This window comes from Anomalospiza imberbis, unplaced genomic scaffold (assembly GCF_031753505.1).
Source record: "Anomalospiza imberbis isolate Cuckoo-Finch-1a 21T00152 unplaced genomic scaffold, ASM3175350v1 scaffold_43, whole genome shotgun sequence".
In the NCBI taxonomy this organism is placed as follows: Eukaryota; Metazoa; Chordata; class Aves; order Passeriformes; family Viduidae; genus Anomalospiza; species Anomalospiza imberbis.
Window position 1 is genome coordinate 688,274 of NW_027100039.1, and position 19,640 is coordinate 707,913.

Sequence of the window (19,640 nt, forward strand, 5' to 3'; positions counted from 1 at the left end):
GCGCCGGCGCTCTGCCCCAGGGCTGTATTGGGGTCCCCCAGGTGTCCCCCAGGTGTCCCCGGGGGGGTCAGCCCAGCTCCTCCCGCGATTTTCCGGCTTTTTTGGGCATTTTGCGGCCGCTGCCGTCCTCGAGCTCCTTGGCCTGGTAATAGTGGGGGGCCACCTCCAGCAGCCAGGCGCTGTCGATCTCCATCACCTGGGGACAAGGGACACACCTGTGACACACCTGTGACACACCTGTCACACCTGTGACACAGCTGTGACACACCTGTGACACCTGGGGACATCCCTAGGGACAGCCAGGCGCTGTCGATCTCCATCACCTGGGGACAAGGGACACACCTGACACTGCTAGGGACACACCTGTGACACACCTGTGACACACCTGTGACACAGCTGTCACTGTTAGGGACACACCTGTGACACCTGGGGACATCCCTAGGGACAGCCAGGCGCTGTCGATCTCCATCACCTGGGGACAAGGGACACACCTGACACACCTGGGACACACCTGGGACACACCTGACACACCTGTGACACACCTATCACACCCGTGACACACCTGCCACACCTGTGACACACCTGTCACACCTGGGGACATCCCTAAGGACAGCCAGGCGCTGTCGATCTCCATCACCTGGGGACAAGGGAGACACCTGACACACCTGTGACACACCTGTGACACACCTGTCACTGTTAGGGACACACCTGACACACCTGTGACACACCTGCCACACCTGTGACACACCTGTCACACCTGGGGACATCCCTAGGGACAGCCAGGCACTGTCGATCTCCATCACCTGGGGACAAGGGACACACCTGACACACCTGTGACACACCTGTCACACCTGGGGACATCCCTAAGGACAGCCAGGCGCTGTCGATCTCCATCACCTGGGGACAAGGGACACACCTGACACACCTGGGACACACCTGTGACACACCTGACACACCTGGGACACACCTGTCACACCTGGGGACATCCCTAAGGACAGCCAGGCGCTGTCGATCTCCATCACCTGGGGACAAGGGAGACACCTGACACACCTGTGACACACCTGTGACACACCTGTCACTGTTAGGGACACACCTGGGACACACCTGTCACACCTGTGACACACCTGGGGACACGTGGGGATAGGGACGATGGCTTGGGGGTCACCACTTTGTCACCGTGGCCACCACAGGGACGTGGCCACCTCAGTCCCCTGGGGGCCACCAGGGCCCCGTCGGTGCTGTCCCCGCGTGGGCACCTCGGAGGTGAGCGTGTCCCTGCCGTGTCCCCATCGCCACACCGTGTCCCTGCCCTGTGTCCCCGTGTCCCTGCCATGCCCCCAGCTGTCCCCAAGGTGTCCCCAAGGTGTCCCCAAGTCCCTAAGCTGTCCTCAAGGTGTCCCCAAGGTGTCTCCATGTCCCCAAGGTGTCCCCAAGGTGTCCCCATGTCCCCAAGGTATCCCCAAGGTATCCCCAAGGTGTCCCCAAGTCCCCATACTGTCCCCATGTCCCCAAGGTGTCCTCAAGTCCCCAAGCTGTCCTCAAGGTGTCCCCAAGCTGTCCCCAAGTCCCTAAGGTCTCCCCAAGGTGTCTCCATGTCCTCAAGGTGTCCCCAAGGTGTCCCCAAGTCCCCAAGGTATCCCCAAGGTGTCCCCAAGGTGTCCTCAAGTCCCCAAGTTGTCCCCAAGGTGTCCCCATGGTGTCCCAAAGCTGTCCCCATGTCCTCAAGGTGTCCCCATGTTCCCAAGGTGTCCCCAAGGTGTCCCCACCTGTCTCATGAACTCCTTGGAGGTGCACACCAGCTCGTGGTAGAGCACCCAGCGTGTCCCTTGTGTCCCCGTGTCCCTGCCATGTCCCCCAGCTGTCCCCAAGGTGTCCCCAAGGTGTCCCCAAGCTGTCCCCAAGGCGTCCCCAAGGTGTCCCCAAGGCGTCCCCACCTGTCTCATGAACTCCTTGGAGGTGCACACCAGCTCGTGGTAGAGCACCCAGCGGGGCTGCAGGGCGAACAGGGCGCTGTTGGGGTGGATGAACACCGGCTGCTGGTGCTTCACCGTGCGGTACCCGCCCCGTGCCAGGCGCGCCGTGTGGTAGAAGAACCCGGCCGTGATGGCCTGGGGGGGACACAGAGGGGACGTCGTTACTGGGAGGGCACTGGGATAGACTGGGAGGGACTGGGAGGGAACTGGGAGGGAACTGGGAGGGACTGGGATACACTGGGATCGGTACACGCCCCGCGCCGCGTGGTAGAAGAACCCGGCCGTGGTGGCCTGGGGGGGACACAGAGGGGATGTCGTTACTGGGATGGACTGGGATGGACTGGGAGGGAACTGGGAGGGAACTGGGATGGACTGGAAGGGAACTGGGATGGACTGGGAGGGACTGGGATACACTGGGATGGACTGGGATACACTGGGATCGGTACACGCCCCGCACCGCGTGGTAGAAGAACCCGGCCGTGGTGGCCTGGGGGACACAGAGGGGACGTCGTTACTGGGAGGGACTGGGAGGGAACTGGGAAGGACTGGGAGGGACTGGGAGGGAACTGGGATGGACTGGGAGGCACTGGGATACACTGGGATCAGAACCCAGCCCGCGCCGTGTGGTAGAAGAACCCAGCCGTGATGGCCTGGGGGACACAGAGGGGACGTCGTTACTGGGAGGGACTGGGATGGACTGGGATGGACTGGGATAGACTGGGATATACTGGGATGGACTGGGATACACTGGGAGGGACTGGGATCAGAACCCGCCCCGCGCCGTGTGTAGAAGAACCCGGCTGTGATGGCCTGGGGGGGACACAGAGGGGACGTCGTTACTGGGAGGGCACTGGGATGGACTGGGAGGGACTGGGATGGACTGGGATACACTGGGATGGACTGGGAGGGCACTGGGATGGACTGGGAGGCACTGGGAGGGAACTGGGAGGGACTGGGATACACTGGGATCAGAACCCGCCCCGCGCCGTGTGGTAGAAGAACCCGGCCGTGGTGGCCTGGGGGACACAGAGGGGACGTCGTTACTGGGAGGGACTGGGAGGGACTGGGATAGACTGGGATCAGTGGATATTTTGGGGCTGTTTAGGGGATGTTTTGGGGGCTGCTCTGGGGATATTTGGGGCGGTTTCGGGGCTCTTTCGGGGTGTATTTGGGGCTCACCTTGCGCACCAGGTCCAGGTTGCCCCCGCAGGAGGACGGGGCTGAGGTGTGATTTGGGGATATTTTGGGGGATATTTTGGGGCTGTTCTGGGGAGATTTTAGGGAATATTTTGGGGCTGTTCTGGGGATATTTGGGGCGGTTTCGGGGCTGTTTCGGGGTGTATTTGGGGCTCACCTTGCGCACCAGGTCCAGGTTGCCCCCGCAGGAGGACGGGGCGATCTCCACGCGCTCCATCAGCCCCTGCAGCTGCTCCCGCACGTCGCGGGCCCGGCGCAGCGAGCGCGCCTGCACAAAGTGCTCGTAGCACCACTGCAGGGAGTGGCCGCTGGCCACCCACTGCCACGGGGACAGCGTGGGGACAGCGTGGGGGACACACGGCCGCGTTGGCACGGGCAGGCGGGACAAGGACAGCCAGACGAGGACACACAAAGGGACACAAAGGTCAGCGCTGCTGCTGGACGTGTCCCCAGCCCCCCGATGTCCCCAAGGTCCCCAGCCCCTGATGTCCCCAAGGTCCTCCATGTCCCTCATGTCCCCGATGTCCCCAACCCCCCTGTGGTGTCCCCAATGTCCCCACACGCCTTGATATCCCCCGTGTCCCCAATGTCCTCAACCCCCCCATGGTGTCCCCAATGTCCCCCATGTCCTCAGTGTCCCCAACTCCCCCCAATGTCCCCAACTCCCCCCAGTGTCCTCCATATCCCCCATGTCCCTGGTGTCCCCGATGTCCCCAACCCCCCCAGTGTCCCCCATACCCCCCATGTCCCTGGTGTCCCCGATGTCCCCACACCCCCCGACGTCCCCGCTGTCCCCGTGCCTGGTTGTAGACGTTGAGCAGCACCAGGTGGTCGCCCCCGGGCACGCTGAAGGCCACGCGGGCGCTGTCGGCGTGCAGCACCTTGTCCTTGGGCCGGTAGAACACGGCGTTGTTCACCGAGAGCATGGCGGCCACCGTCAGCACCTCCTCCGTGCAGCCGTACCTGAGTGGGGACAGGGAGGGACACTGGGGACACTGCGGGGACAGTGGGGACACTTGGGGACACTTGGGGACGCGGCTGTCACTCACTGCTCGCTCGCCAGGATCATCTTGGCCAACATCGGCTCCACCGGCAGCTCCGCCATGCGCCGGCCCAGCTGGGACGGGGTGGGGGGGACAGCGGGGACACCGGTGACCACCAGGGCCACCCGCAGTGTCCCCCGGTGCTCCCAGTCCATCCCAGTGCTCCCAGTCCATCCCGGCGCTCCCAGGGCTCCCAGGACCGTGGTGAGCTCCCCCAGGTGGTTCATTCCCCGTTCCCAGTCCATCCCAGTCCCTCCCAGTGCTCCCAGTCCATCCCAGCGCTCCCAGTGCTCCCAGTACCGTGGTGAGCTCCCCCAGGTGGTTCAGTCCCCATTCCCAGTGCTCCCAGTCCCTCCCAGTCCATCCCAGTACCATGGTGAGCTCCCCCAGGTGGTTCATTCCCCGTTCCCAGTCCCTCCCAGTCCATTCCCAGTCCATCCCAGTCCATCCCAGTACCGTGGTAAGCTCCCCCAGGTGGTTCATTCCCCGTTCCCAGTCCCTCCCAGTCCATTCCCAGTCCCTCCCAGTCCATCCCAGTACCATGGTGAGCTCCCCCAGGTGGTTCATTCCCTGTTCCCAGTCCATCCCAGTCCATCCCAGTCCCTCCCAGTCCATTCCCAGTCCCTCCCAGTCCATCCCAGTACCATGGTGAGCTCCCCCAGGTGGTTCATTCCCCATTCCCAGTCCCTCCCAGTCCCTCCCAGTCCCTCCCAGTGCTCCCAGTACCGTGGTGAGCTCCCCCAGGTGGTTCATTCCCCGTTCCCAGTCCATCCCAGTCCATCCCTGTCCATCCCAGTGCTCCCAGTCCATCCCGGCGCTCCCAGGGCTCCCAGGACCGTGGTGAGCTCCCCCAGGTGGTTCATTCCCCGTTCCCAGTCCATCCCAGTCCCTCCCAGTCCCTCCCAGTGCTCCCAGTCCATCCCGGCGCTCCCAGGGCTCCCAGGACCGTGGTGAGCTCCCCCAGGTGGTTCATTCCCCGTTCCCAGTCCATCCCAGTCCATCCCTGTCCATCCCAGTGCTCCCAGTCCATCCCGGCGCTCCCAGGGCTCCCAGGACCGTGGTGAGCTCCCCCAGGTGGTTCATTCCCCGTTCCCAGTCCATCCCAGTCCCTCCCAGTGCTCCCAGTCCATCCCAGCGCTCCCAGTGCTCCCAGTACCGTGGTGAGCTCCCCCAGGTGGTTCAGTCCCCATTCCCAGTGCTCCCAGTCCATTCCAGTCCATTCCCAGTCCCTCCCAGTGCTCCCAGTCCATCCCAGTACCGTGGTGAGCTCCCCCAGGTGCTTCAGTCCCCATTCCCAGTGCTCCGAGTCCATTCCCAGTCCATCCCAGTACCGTGGTGAGCTCCCCCAGGTGGTTCATTCCCTGTTCCCAGTCCATCCCAGTCCATCCCTGTCCATCCCAGTCCCTCCCAGTCCATCCCAGTACCATGGTGAGCTCCCCCAGGTGGTTCATTCCCTGTTCCCAGTCCCTCCCAGTGCTCCCAGTGCTCCCAGTACCGTGGTGAGCTCCCCCAGGTGGTTCATTCCCCGTTCCCAGTCCATCCCAGTCCCTCCCAGTCCATCCCAGGACCGTGGTGAGCTCCCCCAGGTGGTTCATTCCCCGTTCCCAGTCCATCCCAGTCCCTCCCAGTCCATCCCAGTCCATTCCCAGTCCCTCCCAGTACCGTGGTGAGCTCCCCCAGGTGGTTCAGCGCCCCCAGCGCGTACAGCTGCTCCAGCGCCAGCACCAGCGTCTCGTGGGGGGGAGGGTCCAGGAAGTCAAAGTGGATCAGGTCGTTGATGCCTGGGGACAGCGCGGTGTCACCGGTGTCACCTGGGTCACCTGTGTCACCCCTGTGTCACCTGTGTCACCCTGTGTCACCTGGTGTTACCTGTGTGTCACCTGGGTCATCTGCTGTCACCTGGGTCACCCCTGTGTCACCTGTGTCACCTGGTGTTAACCTGTGTGTCACCTGGGTCATCTGCTGTCACCTGGGTCACCCCTGTGTCACCCTGTGTCACCTGGTGTTACCTGTGTGTCACCTGGGTCACCCTGTGTCACCTGTGTCACCTGTGTCACCCTGTGTCACCTGGTGTTACCTGTGTGTCACCTGGGTCACCCTGTGTCACCTGGTGTTACCTGTGTGTCACCTGGGTCACCCTGTGTCACCTGGTGTTACCTGGTGTTACCTGTGTGTCACCTGGGTAATCTACTGTCACCCTGTGTCAGCTTTGTCACCTGTCTCACCTGTGTCACCTGGGTCACTTGTGTCATTCTGTGTCACCTGAGTCACCCGTGTCACCTGGGTCATCTGCTGTCACCTGTGTGTCACCTGTGTCACCTGGTGTTACCTGTGTGTCACCTGGGTCATGTGCTGTCACCCTGTGTCAGCTTTGTCACCTGTCTCACCTGTGTCACCTGTGTCACTTGTGTCATTCTGTGTCACCTGTGTCACCTGGGTCATCTGCTGTCACCTGTGTGTCACCTGTGTCACCTGGTGTTACCTGTGTGTCACCTGGGTCATGTGCTGTCACCTGCGTCACCTGGTGTCACCCCAGTGTCCCCACGTCCTCTCCAGTCCCCTCCCAGTCCCCTCCCAGTGCCCCCATATCCCCTCCCAGTACCCCCCAATGCCCTCCAGTCCCTCCCAATCCCCTCCCAGTCCCTCCCAGTCCCCCCCAATCCCCTCCCAGTCCCCTCCAGTCCCCCCCAGTGCCCTCCCAGTCCCTCCCAGTCGCCTCCAGTACCCCCGGTCCCCTCCCAGTGCTCCCAGTCCCTCCCAGTCCCTCCCAGTCCCCCCCAGTCCCCCCCAGTGCCCTCCCAGTGCTCCCAGTGCCCACCCAGGCTCTTGAGCAGCAGCACCAGTGCTCCCAGGTCGGCTCTCTGGATCTCGGGCACCGCCGTCTCCTCCAGCTCGTGCTGGAACGCCCAGGCCGTGTAGAGCCGGAAGCACTTCCCGGGCGCCACGCGGCCCGCGCGGCCCGCGCGCTGGTTGGCAGAGGCCTGGGGACACGGGGACACCGGGGACACCGGTGACACCAGTGACAGCGAGCGGTGACATCTGGCACTGGGACACCAGGGACACCAGGGACACCAGGGACACCTCACTGGGACACCGGTGACACCAGTGACAGCGGTGACATCTGGCACTGGGACACCAGGGACACTGGAGACACCTCACTGGGACACCAGGGACACCGGGGACACTGGGGACACCAGGGACACCAGGGACACCAGGGACACCTCACTGGGACACCAGGGACACCGGTGACACCTCACTGGGACACCAGGGACACTGGGGGCACCAGGGACACCTCACTGGGACACCAGGGACACCGGTGACACTTCACTGGGACACCAGGGACACCGGTGACACCAGTGACACCAGTGACACCTGGCACCTGACTGGAACGCGATGGGGACGCGGCAAGGACGGGTAAAAATATGAGGATGTCACAATAAATGACAGCGAGGTGACAGTACGGTGACACAGGTGACCCTACCCTGGAGCAGGGCGTCACCACCAGCGACCCCATGCCCGTGCAGGGGATGGCAGGGGCTCACAGCAGGTGACAAAGAGGTGACAATAGGTGACAGTAAGGTGTCAGTACGGTGACACAGGTGACACTAAGGTGACACTAAGGTAACACAGGTGACACAGGTGACCCTACCCTGGAGCAGGGCGTCACCACCAGCGACCCCATGCCCATGCAGGGGATGGCAGGGGCTCACAGCAGGTGACAAAGAGGTGACAATAGGTGACAGTAAGGTGTCAGTACGGTGACACAGGTGACACTAAGGTGACACTAAGGTAACACAGGTGACACAGGTGACCCTACCCTGGAGCAGGGCGTCACCACCAGCGACTCCATGCCCGTGCGGGCGCTGTAGCTCTTCTGCTTGCAGAAGCCCGGGTCCAGCACGTAGACGATGCCGTCGATCGTCACCGACGTCTCGGCGATGTTGGTGGCCACCACCACCTGCGCCAGGTGGGGACAGCGCTGGGACACGCCCTCGCAGGCCCCGCCCCTCCCGGCCACACCCAGCTAAGCCACGCCCCATTTAAAACACATGTTGTTAAGCCCTGCCCACGTAGAGCTCCGCCCAATCACGCTCCACGCTGACTGTAGGCCACGCCCAAATAAAGCCACGCCCATCCTGACCACACCCAATCGAGCCACACCCATTCTGACCACACAAAATAAAGGCACACCCAACCAAGCCACACCCCTCTCAGGCTCCACCCCTTCCCTTAAAGGGCCAGCGCACCTTCCCAGCTCCCCAAATGAAACCCCTCCCCCTTTCCCTTAAACCCCACCCCCTTTCCCTTAAACCCCACCCTCTTTCCCTCAAACCCCACCCCCTTTCCTTAAACCCCACCCCCTTTCCTTAAACCCCACCTCTTCCCTTAAACCCCACCCCTTTCCCTTAAACCCCTCCCCCTTTCCCTTAAACTCCACCCCTTTTCCTTAAACCCCACCCTTTTTTATTACACCACGCCCCCTCACGAGGCCCCACCCTTCCCTTAAAGGGCCAGCGCATCTTCCCCGCTCCCCAAATGAAACCCCACCCCTTTCCCTTAAACCCCACCCCTTTACCCATGACACCACGCCCCCTCGCGAGGCCCCGCCCCTCCCTTAAAGGGCCAGCGCACCTTCCTGGCGCCGGGGGGCGTGGGCTGGAAGATGCGGGCCTGCAGCTCCGAGGGCAGGTTGGCGTAGATGGGCAGCACCAGCAGCTCGGGCAGGCGCGAGCCCAGGCGGCGACAGCGCTCCTGCAGCAGCTCCACGCAGGCCTCGATCTCCTCCTGCCACCCCGGGGACATTGGGGACATCGCTGGGGACACTGGGGACACCCAGGGGATAGGGGACACTGGGGACATTGGGGACACCCAGGGGATAGGGGACACTGGGGACATCGGGGACACTGGGGACACCCAGGGGATAGGGGACACTGGGGACATCGGGGACACTGGGGACACCCAGGGGATAGGGGACATTGGGGACACTGGGGACATCGGGGACACCCAGGGGATAGGGGACACTGGGGACATCGGGGACACCCAGGGGATAGGGGACATTGGGGACATCGGGGACACCCAGGGGATAGGGGACACTGGGGACACTGGGGACACCCAGGGGATAGGGGACACTGGGGACATCGGGGACATTGGGGACACCCAGGGGATAGGGGACACTGGGGACATCGGGGACATTGGGGACACCCAGGGGATAGGGGACACTGGGGACATCGGGGACACCCAGGGGATAGGGGACACTGGGGACATCGGGGACATTGGGGACACCCAGGGGATAGGGGACACTGGGGACATTGGGGACACAGCGGGACAAAGACTCGTGGCAGGAAATTGGGGTTGGGGACAGCAGGGGGACACGGTGACGCCCAGGTGACAGCGAGGTGACAGCGAGGTGACACTGACCTGCCCGGTGAGGAAGACCAGGATGTCCCCGGGGGGTTGGGTGACGTGGATCTGCAGCACCGACACCACGCAGGCCTCCAGGTAATCGGCCTCGGGCGCCTGCGGGGACACCCAGGGGACACCCAGGGGACACCCAGGGGACACGGGGACATCAGCACCGGCTGTCCCCCAAGCTCCCCAGCCATCCCCCTCTTCCTGTGTCCCCTCGTGTCCCTGAATGCTCCCAACACCCCACAGGTGCCCTGAGCACCCCCGATGTCCCCAAGTCCCCAGCGTCCCCGATGTCCCCAAGTCCTCAATGTCCCCAGTGTCCCCAGAGTCACCTTGGTGTAGTAGATGTCCACCGGGAAGCGCCGGCCCGGGATGCGGAAGACGGGCGCGTGGTCGAAGAAGGCCGAGAAGCGCTCGGTGTCCAGCGTGGCCGAGGCCACCAGGACCTTGAGCTGCGGCCGGAAGCGCGCGATGTCCTTGATGAGGCCGAAGAGCACGTCCGTGTGCAGCGTGCGCTCGTGGGCCTCGTCCACCATGATCACGCTGGGGACACGGGGACACGTGGGCATGGGGACAGGGACATGGACATGGGGAGAGGGACATGGGGACAGGGACATGGACACGTGGGCATGGGGACATGGACATGGGGACAGGGACATGGACAGGGATGGGGACATGGGGACAGGGATGGGGACATGGGGACAGGGATGGGGACAGGGACATGGGGACATGGAGATGGGGACAGGGACATGGACAGGGATGGGGACATGGGGACAGGGACACATGGGCATGGGGACAGGGACATGGGGACAGGGATGGGGACATGGGGACAGGGACATGGACACATGGGCATGGGGACATGGACATGGGGACAGGGATGGGGACATGGGGACATGGACAGGGATGGGGACATGGGGACAGGGATGGGGACATGGGGACATGGACAGAGATGGGGATGGGGACAGGGACATGGGGACAGGGATGGGGACATGGGGACATGGACAGGGATGGGGACATGGGGACAGGGATGAGGACACAGGCACGGACACAGGGACACAGGGACACAGACACAGGGACATGGACATGGGGACAGGGACAGAAATGGGGACATAGGGACATAGGGACATGGAGAGGGATGGGGACACAGGGACATGGGGACAGGGACACGGATGTGGACGTGGGCAGGGACGGGCACAGGGACAGGGACACAGGGACACAGACAGGGACATGCGGACAGGGACACGGGGATAGGGACAGGAAGAAGGACATGTCCCCGGTGTCCCCTGGCTGTCCCTGTCCCCCGTGTTCCCCAGGTGTCCCCAGCGTCCCCGTGTCACCTGTAGGAGGCCAGGTCGGGCTCCGTCAGGAACTCCCTCAGCAGCATCCCGTCCGTCATGTACTTGAGCACCGTGCGCTCCGACGTGCAGTCCTCGAAGCGGATGCTGTACCCCACCTTGGGGACAAGGGACACGGCCCTGTCACCCCCCTGGGGCTGCTGTCACCTCCCCGGGGCCGCTGTCACCACCCCGGGCTCGCTGTCACCTCCCCGGGCTCGCTGTCGCCACCCCGGGCTCGCTCCATCCCCTCAGGGTCACTCGGGCCACCCCTGTGGTCACTCAACGCCCTCAGGGTCACTCAAACCCCCCCCAGGTGTGTCACCAGGGTGTCCCCAAAGTGCCCGGGACACGTCCCCAAGGTGGGGACGTTGTGGTTGGAGGTGGGGATGTGTCCCTGCGTCTCCAATGTCCCCGGTGTCCCCCCCATGTCCCCGGTGTCCCCTCCATATCCCCAGTGTCCCCTCCATGTCCCCGGTGTCCCCCATGTCCCCGGTGTCCCCCCCATGTCCCCGGTGTCCCCCCCATGTCCCCAGTGTCCCCTCCATATCCCCAGTGTCCCCTCCATATCCCCGGTGTCCCCTCCATATCCCCAGTGTCCCCTCCATGTCCCCGGTGTCCCCCCCATGTCCCCAGTGTCCCCCCCCCCATATCCCCGGTGTCCCCCCCCCATATCCCCAGTGTCCCCCCCATGTCCCCGGTGTCCCCTCCATATCCCCAGTGTCCCCCCCATGTCCCCGGTGTCCCCCCCATGTCCCCAGTGTCCCCCCCATGTCCCCCCCATGTCCCCGGTGTCACCTCGTTGCCCAGCTTTGTCCCCATCTCCACGGCCACCCTGGCGGCCACGCTCATGGCGGCCACGCGCCGCGGCTGCGTCACCCCGATCTTCATCCCGCCCCGCGTGTAGCCCTGGGGACAGCGGGGACAGCGGGGTGACAGGGGGGTGACAGAGACCCCAGACCCCCGAGTGACCCCCCCGGACCTGAACTGACCCCAAAAACGAGACCTGAGCAGCCCCAACTGCCCCCCAAGACCCCAAATCCACCACACCCCCTCCCAGTGCCCCAGAACCCCCTCCCAGTCCCTCCCAGTCCCTCCCAATCCCCCAAAATCCTCTCCCAGTCCCTCCCAGCCTCTCCCAATCCCATCCCAATCCCCCCAGTCCCTCCCAGTACCCCCCAATCCCCTCCCAGTCCCCCCCAGTGCCCCCCAGTGCCCCCAACCCCCTCCCAGTGCCCCAGAACCCCCTCCCAGTGCCCCCCAGTCCCTCCCAGTGCCCCCAACCCCCTCCCAGTGCCCCCCAGTCCCCCCCAGTGCCCCCCAGTCCCTCCCAGTCCCTCCCAGTGCCCTCCCAGTAATTCCCAGTCCCTCCCAGTGCCCCCCAGTCCCCTCCCAGTCCCCCCCAGTGCCCCCCAGTCCCCTCCCAGTTCCCCCCAGTCCCCTCCCAGTCCCTCCCAGTCCCTCCCAGTGCCCCCCAGTCCCTCCCAGTCCCCACCAATCCCCTCCCAGTCCCCCCCAGTCCCACCCCAATCCCCTCCCAACCCCCTCCCAGTCCCTCCCAATCCCCTCCCAGTCCCTCCCAGTGCCCCCCAATCCCCTCCCAGTGCCCCCCAGTGCCCCCCAGTGCCCCCCAGTCCCTCCCAGCGCACCTCCTCGTGCAGGTACTGGGGGATCTGGGTGGTTTTCCCCGAGCCCGTCTCGCCCTCGATCACCAGCACCTGGTGCTGGGCCACGGCCGCCACCAGCTCGTCGCGGAACGGGAAGATGGGCAGGGCCCGGCGGCCGTCCTGGAGCGACTGCCGGCGGCGCTCGGCCTCGGGGACGGCCTCGGGGACATCCTGGGGACACCGGGGTCACCTCGGTGTCACCTCGGTGTCACCTCGGTGTCATTGGTGTCACCAAATTCACCCCAGTCCCACCAGTAACCACCCAGCGTCCCCACTGCCGGCGGCGCTCGGCCTCGGGGACGGCCTCGGGGACATCCTGGGGACACCGGGGTCACCTCGGTGTCACCTCGGTGTCACCTCGGTGTCACCAAATTCACCCCAGTCCCACCAGTAACCACCCAGCGTCCCCACTGCCAGCGGCGCTCGGCCGTGGGGACATCCTGGAGACACCCCATTGTCACCTCGGCGTCACCTCGGTGTCATTGGTGTCACCAAATTCATCCCAAATCCTCCCCAACCCCTTCCTGTGACCCCAAATCCCCCCCAAACCCCTTCCTGTAACCCCACATCCCCCCCAAAACCCCTCAAACCACGCCAAAATCCCCCCAAACCATCCCAAATCCCCCCCAACCCCTTCCTGTGACCCCAAATCCCCCCCAAAACCCCTTCCTGTGACCCCAAATTGCCCCAAACCATCCCAAAACCCCTCAAACCACCCCAAATTCCCCCCCAAACCATCCCAAATCCTCCCCAAACCATCCCAAATCCCCCCTAAACCCCTTCCTGTGACCCCAACCCCCCCCCAAACCATCCCAAATCCCCCTCAAGCCATCCCAAACCCCCCCCAAACCATCCCAAATCCCCCCCAAACCCCCCCCAAACCATCCCAAATCCCCCCAAACCCCTTCCTGTGACCCCAAACCCCCCCCAAACCATCCCGAAACCTCTCAAACCACCCCGAACCCCCCCCCCCCAAAACCCCTCCAACCCCCCCAGACCCCACCTTTTGGGGGTCGGTGCCCTCGAGGCGGGCGGCGCTGACGAACTGCACCATCTCCTCCTCCTCGAGCAGCAGCTCATAGTCGGGGCCGCGCTGCTGCCGGGCGGCGTCGCGCGCCCCGAAGCGCAGCGCGGCCGCCCCCAGCAGCTGCTCCTCCCAGCGCCGCTGCTCGTCCCGCGGCGCCAGCGGCTCCTCCTGCGCCTCCTCCCGCTCCGGGATCTTCTGCCGGGGGGATTTGGGGTCAGGGATTGGGGTTTGGGGGGGGATTCGGGGTGGTTTGGGGGGATTTGGGGTGGTTTGGGGGGGATTTGGGATGGTTTGAGAGGGATTTGGGGTGGTTTGAGGGGGATTTGGGGTGGTTTGGGGGGGGTTTGGGGTGGTTTGGGGGGGATTTGGGGTGGTTTGGGGGAGATTTGGGGTGGTCTGGGGGGATTTGGGGTGGTTTGGGGGGGATTTGGGATGGTTTGAGAGGGATTTGGGGTGGTTTGAGGGGGATTTGGGGTGGTTTGGGGGGGGTTTGGGGTGGTTTGGGGGGGATTTGGGGTGGTTTGGGGGAGATTTGGGGTGGTCTGGGGGGTCAGGGATGGGGTTTGGGGGATCAAGGATGGGGTTTGGTGGGGATTCGGGGTGGTTTGGGGGGATTTGGGATGGTTTGGGGGGGATTCAGGGTGGTCTGGGGGAGATTTGGGGTGGTTTGGAGGAGATTTGGGGTGGTCTGGGGGGTCAGGGATGGGGTTTGGGGGATCAAGGATGGGGTTTGGTGGGGATTCGGGGTGGTTTGGGGGGATTTGGGATGGTTTGGGGGGGATTCAGGGTGGTCTGGGGGAGATTTGGGGTAGTTTGGAGGAGATTTGGGGTGGTCTGGGGGGTCAGGGATGGGGTTTGGGGGATCAAGGATGGGGTTTGGTGGAGATTCGGGGTGGTTTGGGGGGATTTGGGATGGTTTGGGGGGGATTCAGGGTGGTCTGGGGGAGATTTGGGGTGGTTTGGAGGAGATTTGGGGTGGTCTGGGGGGTCAGGGATGGGGTTTGGGGGATCAAGGATGGGGTTTGGTGGGGATTCGGGGTGGTTTGGGGGGATTTGGGATGGTTTGGGGGGGATTTGGGGTGGTCTGGGGGGTCAGGGATGGGGTTTGGGGGATCAAGGATGGGGTTTGGTGGGGATTCGGGGTGGTTTGGGGGGATTTGGGATGGTTTGGGGGGGATTCAGGGTGGTCTGGGGGAGATTTGGGGTGGTTTGGAGGAGATTTGGGGTGGTCTGGGGGGTCAGGGATGGGGTTTGGGGGATCAAGGATGGGGTTTGGTGGGGATTCGGGGTGGTTTGGGGGGATTTGGGATGGTTTGGGGGGGATTTGGGATGGTTTGGAGGGGATTTGGGGTGGTCTGGGGGGGTCAGGGATGGGGTTTGGGGGATCAGGGATGTGGTTTGGGGAGATTTGGGATGGTTTGGGGGGGATTTGGGATGGTTTGGGGGGGATTTGGAGTGGTTTGGGACTTCCTGGCTGCCCATTTCAGGGTTTCTCAGGTGCCAATTTCGGGGTTTCTCAGGTACTGATTTAGGGGTTTCTCGAGCACCAATTTCGGGGTTTCCCAGGCGCCAATTTTGGGGTTATCCCGCTCCCCTCACCTTGTCCCGCGTCTCCTCGGGGATGTGGTAGCGGCTGCTCCTCTCCAGCTGCTCCTGGGCCCCGGCCCGTTTGTAGTCGCGGGCCAGGTCCCGCAGGCGCCGCTTGTAGCGCAGCTCGCGGCGCTCGGGCGCCGTCAGCGCCTCCTCCCCGAAGAGCAGCTCCTCGTCCTGGATCTCCTGCTCCAGCTCCTCCAGCTTCTCCCGCTCCCGCTTGGCCAGGTACTCGCGGCGGGAGCGCTTGCGCAGCTCGGGGATCTGGGGGGGAAATGGGAGAAAACGGGGAGAAAACGGGAGAAAACGGGGAGAAAGGGTGAAGAAGGTGATAAAACGGTGAGAAAATGGGAGAAAATGGGAGAAAATGAGAGAAAATGGAATAAAATGGGAGAAAATGGGGAGAAAATTGAATAAAATGGGAGAAAACGGGGAGAAAATGGGAGAAAACGGGGAGAAAGGGTGAAGAAGGTGATAAAACGGTGAGAAAATGGGAGAAAATGGGAGAAAATGGGGAGAAAATGGAATAAAATGGGAGAAAATGGAGAGAAAATGGGAGGAAAACGGGAAGAAAACGGGAGGAAAACGGGGAGAAAGGGTGAAAAAGGTGATAAAATGGAATAAAATGGGAGAAAATGGGGAGAAAATGGAATAAAATGGGAGAAAATGGAGAGAAAATGGGAGGAAAACTGGAAGAAAATGGGAGAAATTGGGGAGAAAAGATGAAAAAAGTGATAAAATGGTGAGAAAATGGAATAAAATGGGAGAAAATGGGGAGAAAATGGGATAAAACGGGGTTAAATGGGGATGGAATGGGGTGAAATGGGCTGGAATGGGATAAAACAGGAATAAAACAGGGATAAAATGGGGTGAAATGGGGTGAAATTGGGTGAAATGGGGTGGAATGGGATAAAACAGGGATAAAATGGGCTGGAATGGGGTGAAATTGGGTGAAATTGGGTGGAATGGGATAAAACAGGGATAAAATGGGGTGAAATGGGGTGAAATGGGGTGAAATTGGGTGAAATGGGGTGGAATGGAATAACATAGGGTGAAGTGGGATGGAATAGGATAAAATGGGGTGAAATGGGGATGGAATGGGGTGAAATGGGCTGGAATGGGATAGAACAGGGATAAAATGGGGTGAAATGGGATAAAACAAGGATAAAACTAGGTGAAATAAGATAAAACAGGGGTGAAACGGGGTGAAATGGGCTGGAATGGGGTGAAATGGGGTAAAATTGGGTGAAATGGGCTGGAATGGGATAAAACAGGGATAAAATGGGGTGAAATGGGGTAAAATGGGATAAAACGGGGTGAAATGGGCTGGAATGGGGTAAAACGGGGTGAAATGGGCAGGAATGGGCTGGAATGGGCTGGAATGGGGTGAAATGGGGTGAAAGGGGCTGGAGTGGGATAAAACAGGGATAAAACGGGGTGAAACGGGATAAAACGGGGTGAAATGGGGTGAAATGGGTTGAAACGGGGTGAAACGTGGTGACATGGGATAAAACAGGAATAAAACGGGGTGAAACGGGATAAAATGGGGTGAAATGGGCTGGAATGGGATAAAACAGGGATAAAACAGGGATGAAATGGGGTAAAATAGGGTGAAACGGGATGAAATGGGGTGAAAGGGGGTGAAACGGGGTGAAATGGAATAAAACAGGAATAAAACGGGGTGAAATGGGGTGAAATGGGTTGGAATGGGATAAAACAGGGGTGAAACGGGGTAAAATAGGGTGAAACGGGATGAAATGGGGTGAAACGGGGTGAAATGGGATAAAACAGGAATAAAACGGGGTGAAACGGGGTGAAATGGGATAAAACAGGGATAAAATGGGGTGAAATGGGGTGAAATTGGGTGAAATGGGGTGGAATGAGATAAAACAGGGATAAAATGGGGATAAAATGGGGTGAAATGGGGTGAAATTGGGTGAAATGGGTTGGAATGGGATAAAACGGGGATAAAATGGGGTGATATTGGGTGAAATTGGGTGAAATGGGTTGGAATGGGATAAAACAGGGATAAAATGGGCTGGAATGGGGATGAAATAGGGTGAAACGGGGTGAAATGGGATAAAACAGGAATAAAACGGGGTGAAATGGGGTGAAATGGGTTGGAATAGGATAAAACAGGGGTGAAACGGGGTAAAATAGGGTGAAATAGGATGAAATGGGGTGAAACGGGGTGAAATGGGATAAAACAGGGATAAAACGGGGTGAAATGGGCTGGAACGGGGTGAAACGGGGTGAAATGGGGTGAAATTGGGTGAAATGGGGTGGAATGGGATAAAACAGGGATAAAATGGGGATAAAATGGGGTGAAATGGGGTGAAATTGGGTGAAATGGGTTGGAATGGGATAAAACAGGGATAAAATGGGGTGAAATGGGGTGAAACGGGGTGAAACGGGATAAAACAGGAATAAAACGGGGTGAAATGGGGTGAAATGGGTTGGAATAGGATAAAACGGGTGAAACGGGGTAAAATAGGGTGAAATAGGATGAAATGGGGTGAAACGGGGTGAAACGGGATAAAACAGGAATAAAACGGGGTGAAATGGGGTGAAATGGGTTGGAATAGGATAAAACGGGTGAAACGGGGTAAAATAGGGTGAAATAGGATGAAATGGGGTGAAACGGGGTGAAATGGGATAAAACAGGGATAAAACGGGGTGAAATGGGCTGGAATGGGGTGAAACGGGGTGAAATGGGATAAAACAAGAATAAAACGGGGTGAAATGGGGTGAAACGGGTTGGAATAGGATAAAACAGGGGTGAAACGGGGTAAAATAGGGTGAAATAGGATGAAATGGGGTGAAACGGGGTGAAATGGGATAAAACAGGAATAAAACGGGGTGAAATGGGCTGGAACGGGGTGAAACGGGGTGAAATGGGGTGAAACGGGGTGAAATTGGGTGAAATGGGGTGGAATGGGATAAAACAGGGATAAAATGGGGATAAAATGGGGTGAAATGGGGTGAAATTGGGTGAAATGGGTTGGAATGGGATAAAACAGGGATAAAATGGGGATAAAATGGGGTGAAATGGGGTGAAATTGGGTGAAATGGGTTGGAATGGGATAAAACAGGGATAAAATGGGGATAAAATGGGCTGGAATGGGGATGAAATAGGGTGAAACGGGGTGAAATGGGATAAAACAGGAATAAAACGGGGTGAAATGGGGTGAAATGGGTTGGAATAGGATAAAACAGGGGTGAAACGGGGTAAAATAGGGTGAAATAGGATGAAATGGGGTGAAACGGGGTGAAATGGGATAAAACAGGGATAAAACGGGGTGAAATGGGCTGGAACGGGGTGAAACGGGGTGAAATGGGGTGAAACGGGGTGAAACGGGGATGAAACGGGGTGAAATGGGGTGAAATGGGCAGGAATGGGCTGGAATGGGGTGAAATGGGGTGAAACGGGGTGAAAGGGTTGAAATGGGATAAAACAGGGATAAAATGGGGTGAAATGGGATGAAATGGGGTGAAACGGGGTGAAATGGGATAAAACAAGAATAAAACGGGGGTGAAATGGGATAAAACAGGGATAAAATAGGGTGAAATGGGATGAAATGGGGTGAAACGGGGTGAAATGAGATAAAACAAGAATAAAACGGGGTGAAATGGGATAAAACAGGGATAAAATAGGGTGAAATGGGATGAAATGGGGTGAAACGGGGTGAAATGAGATAAAACAAGAATAAAACGGGGTGAAATGGGATAAAACAGGGATAAAATAGGGTGAAATGGGATGAAATGGGGTGAAACGGGGTGAAAGGGGCTGGGAGGCGCGGGTGCTCGCAGCGGGAGCTCGGGGATCCGGGGAGAACGGGAAAGCAAGGGGAAGGAAAAGGGGGCTGGGGGCTGGGGGCTCCCTCACCATGGCTTTCTGGTCCTCCTCGGCCACTTTGAGGCGCTTCTGGGCTTCCTCGTAGGCCTGGGCAAGGAAAAGGGGGTGAGGAGCCAAAGCCCCCCAGAATCCCCCCCGGGACCCCTAAACCCCCCCTCAGCACCCCTAGGATCCCCCAAATCCCCCCAAAATCCCCCTCAAACCCCTCAAACACCCCCCAGGACCCCTCAATCCTCCCCAACCTCCCCAGGACCCCTCAAACCCCTCCAGGACCCCTCAAACCCCTCCAGGAGCCCCCAAACCCCACCCAGGACCCCCCAAACCCCACCCAGGACCCCCCAAACCCCCCCCAGGACCCCAACTTGCTGTCCCCCCGGCCCCCCCAACCCCTCCAGGACCCCTCAAACCCCCCCTCAAACCGCTCCAGGACCCCTCAAACCCCTCCAGGACCCCCCAAACCCCACCCAGAAGCCCCCAAACCCCACCCAGGACCCCCCAAACCCCCCCAGGAGCCCCCAAACCCCACCCAGGACCCCCCAAACCC

General features: G+C 60.6%; 1 protein-coding gene across 3 annotated transcripts; it reads right to left on the minus strand.

Annotated features, from left to right (window-relative positions):
• Positions 1–29: 29 nt before the first annotated feature.
• On the minus strand, positions 30–19,182 carry DHX16 (DEAH-box helicase 16). Of its 3 annotated transcripts, none has more exons than XM_068178416.1 (17): positions 19,127–19,182; positions 15,250–15,504; positions 13,627–13,845; positions 12,606–12,794; positions 11,755–11,865; positions 10,960–11,075; positions 9,955–10,165; positions 9,632–9,730; positions 8,846–8,998; positions 8,031–8,171; positions 7,032–7,194; positions 5,876–5,994; positions 4,220–4,287; positions 3,971–4,133; positions 3,328–3,489; positions 1,935–2,108; positions 30–196 (listed from the first exon to the last, which is right to left on the minus strand). In XM_068178416.1, exons 1-17 carry the CDS (start codon positions 19,127–19,129, stop codon positions 68–70), a joined length of 2,475 nt encoding a protein of 824 aa, XP_068034517.1. In that variant the 5' UTR covers positions 19,130–19,182; the 3' UTR covers positions 30–67. The 3 variants fall into 3 exon arrangements, with proteins under 3 accessions (XP_068034517.1, XP_068034518.1, XP_068034519.1); XM_068178417.1 differs by lacking the exon at positions 30–196 and adding an exon at positions 879–1,022; XM_068178418.1 differs by lacking the exons at positions 30–196; positions 1,935–2,108 and adding an exon at positions 2,561–2,623.
• Between the last annotated feature and the right edge of the window lie 458 nt (positions 19,183–19,640).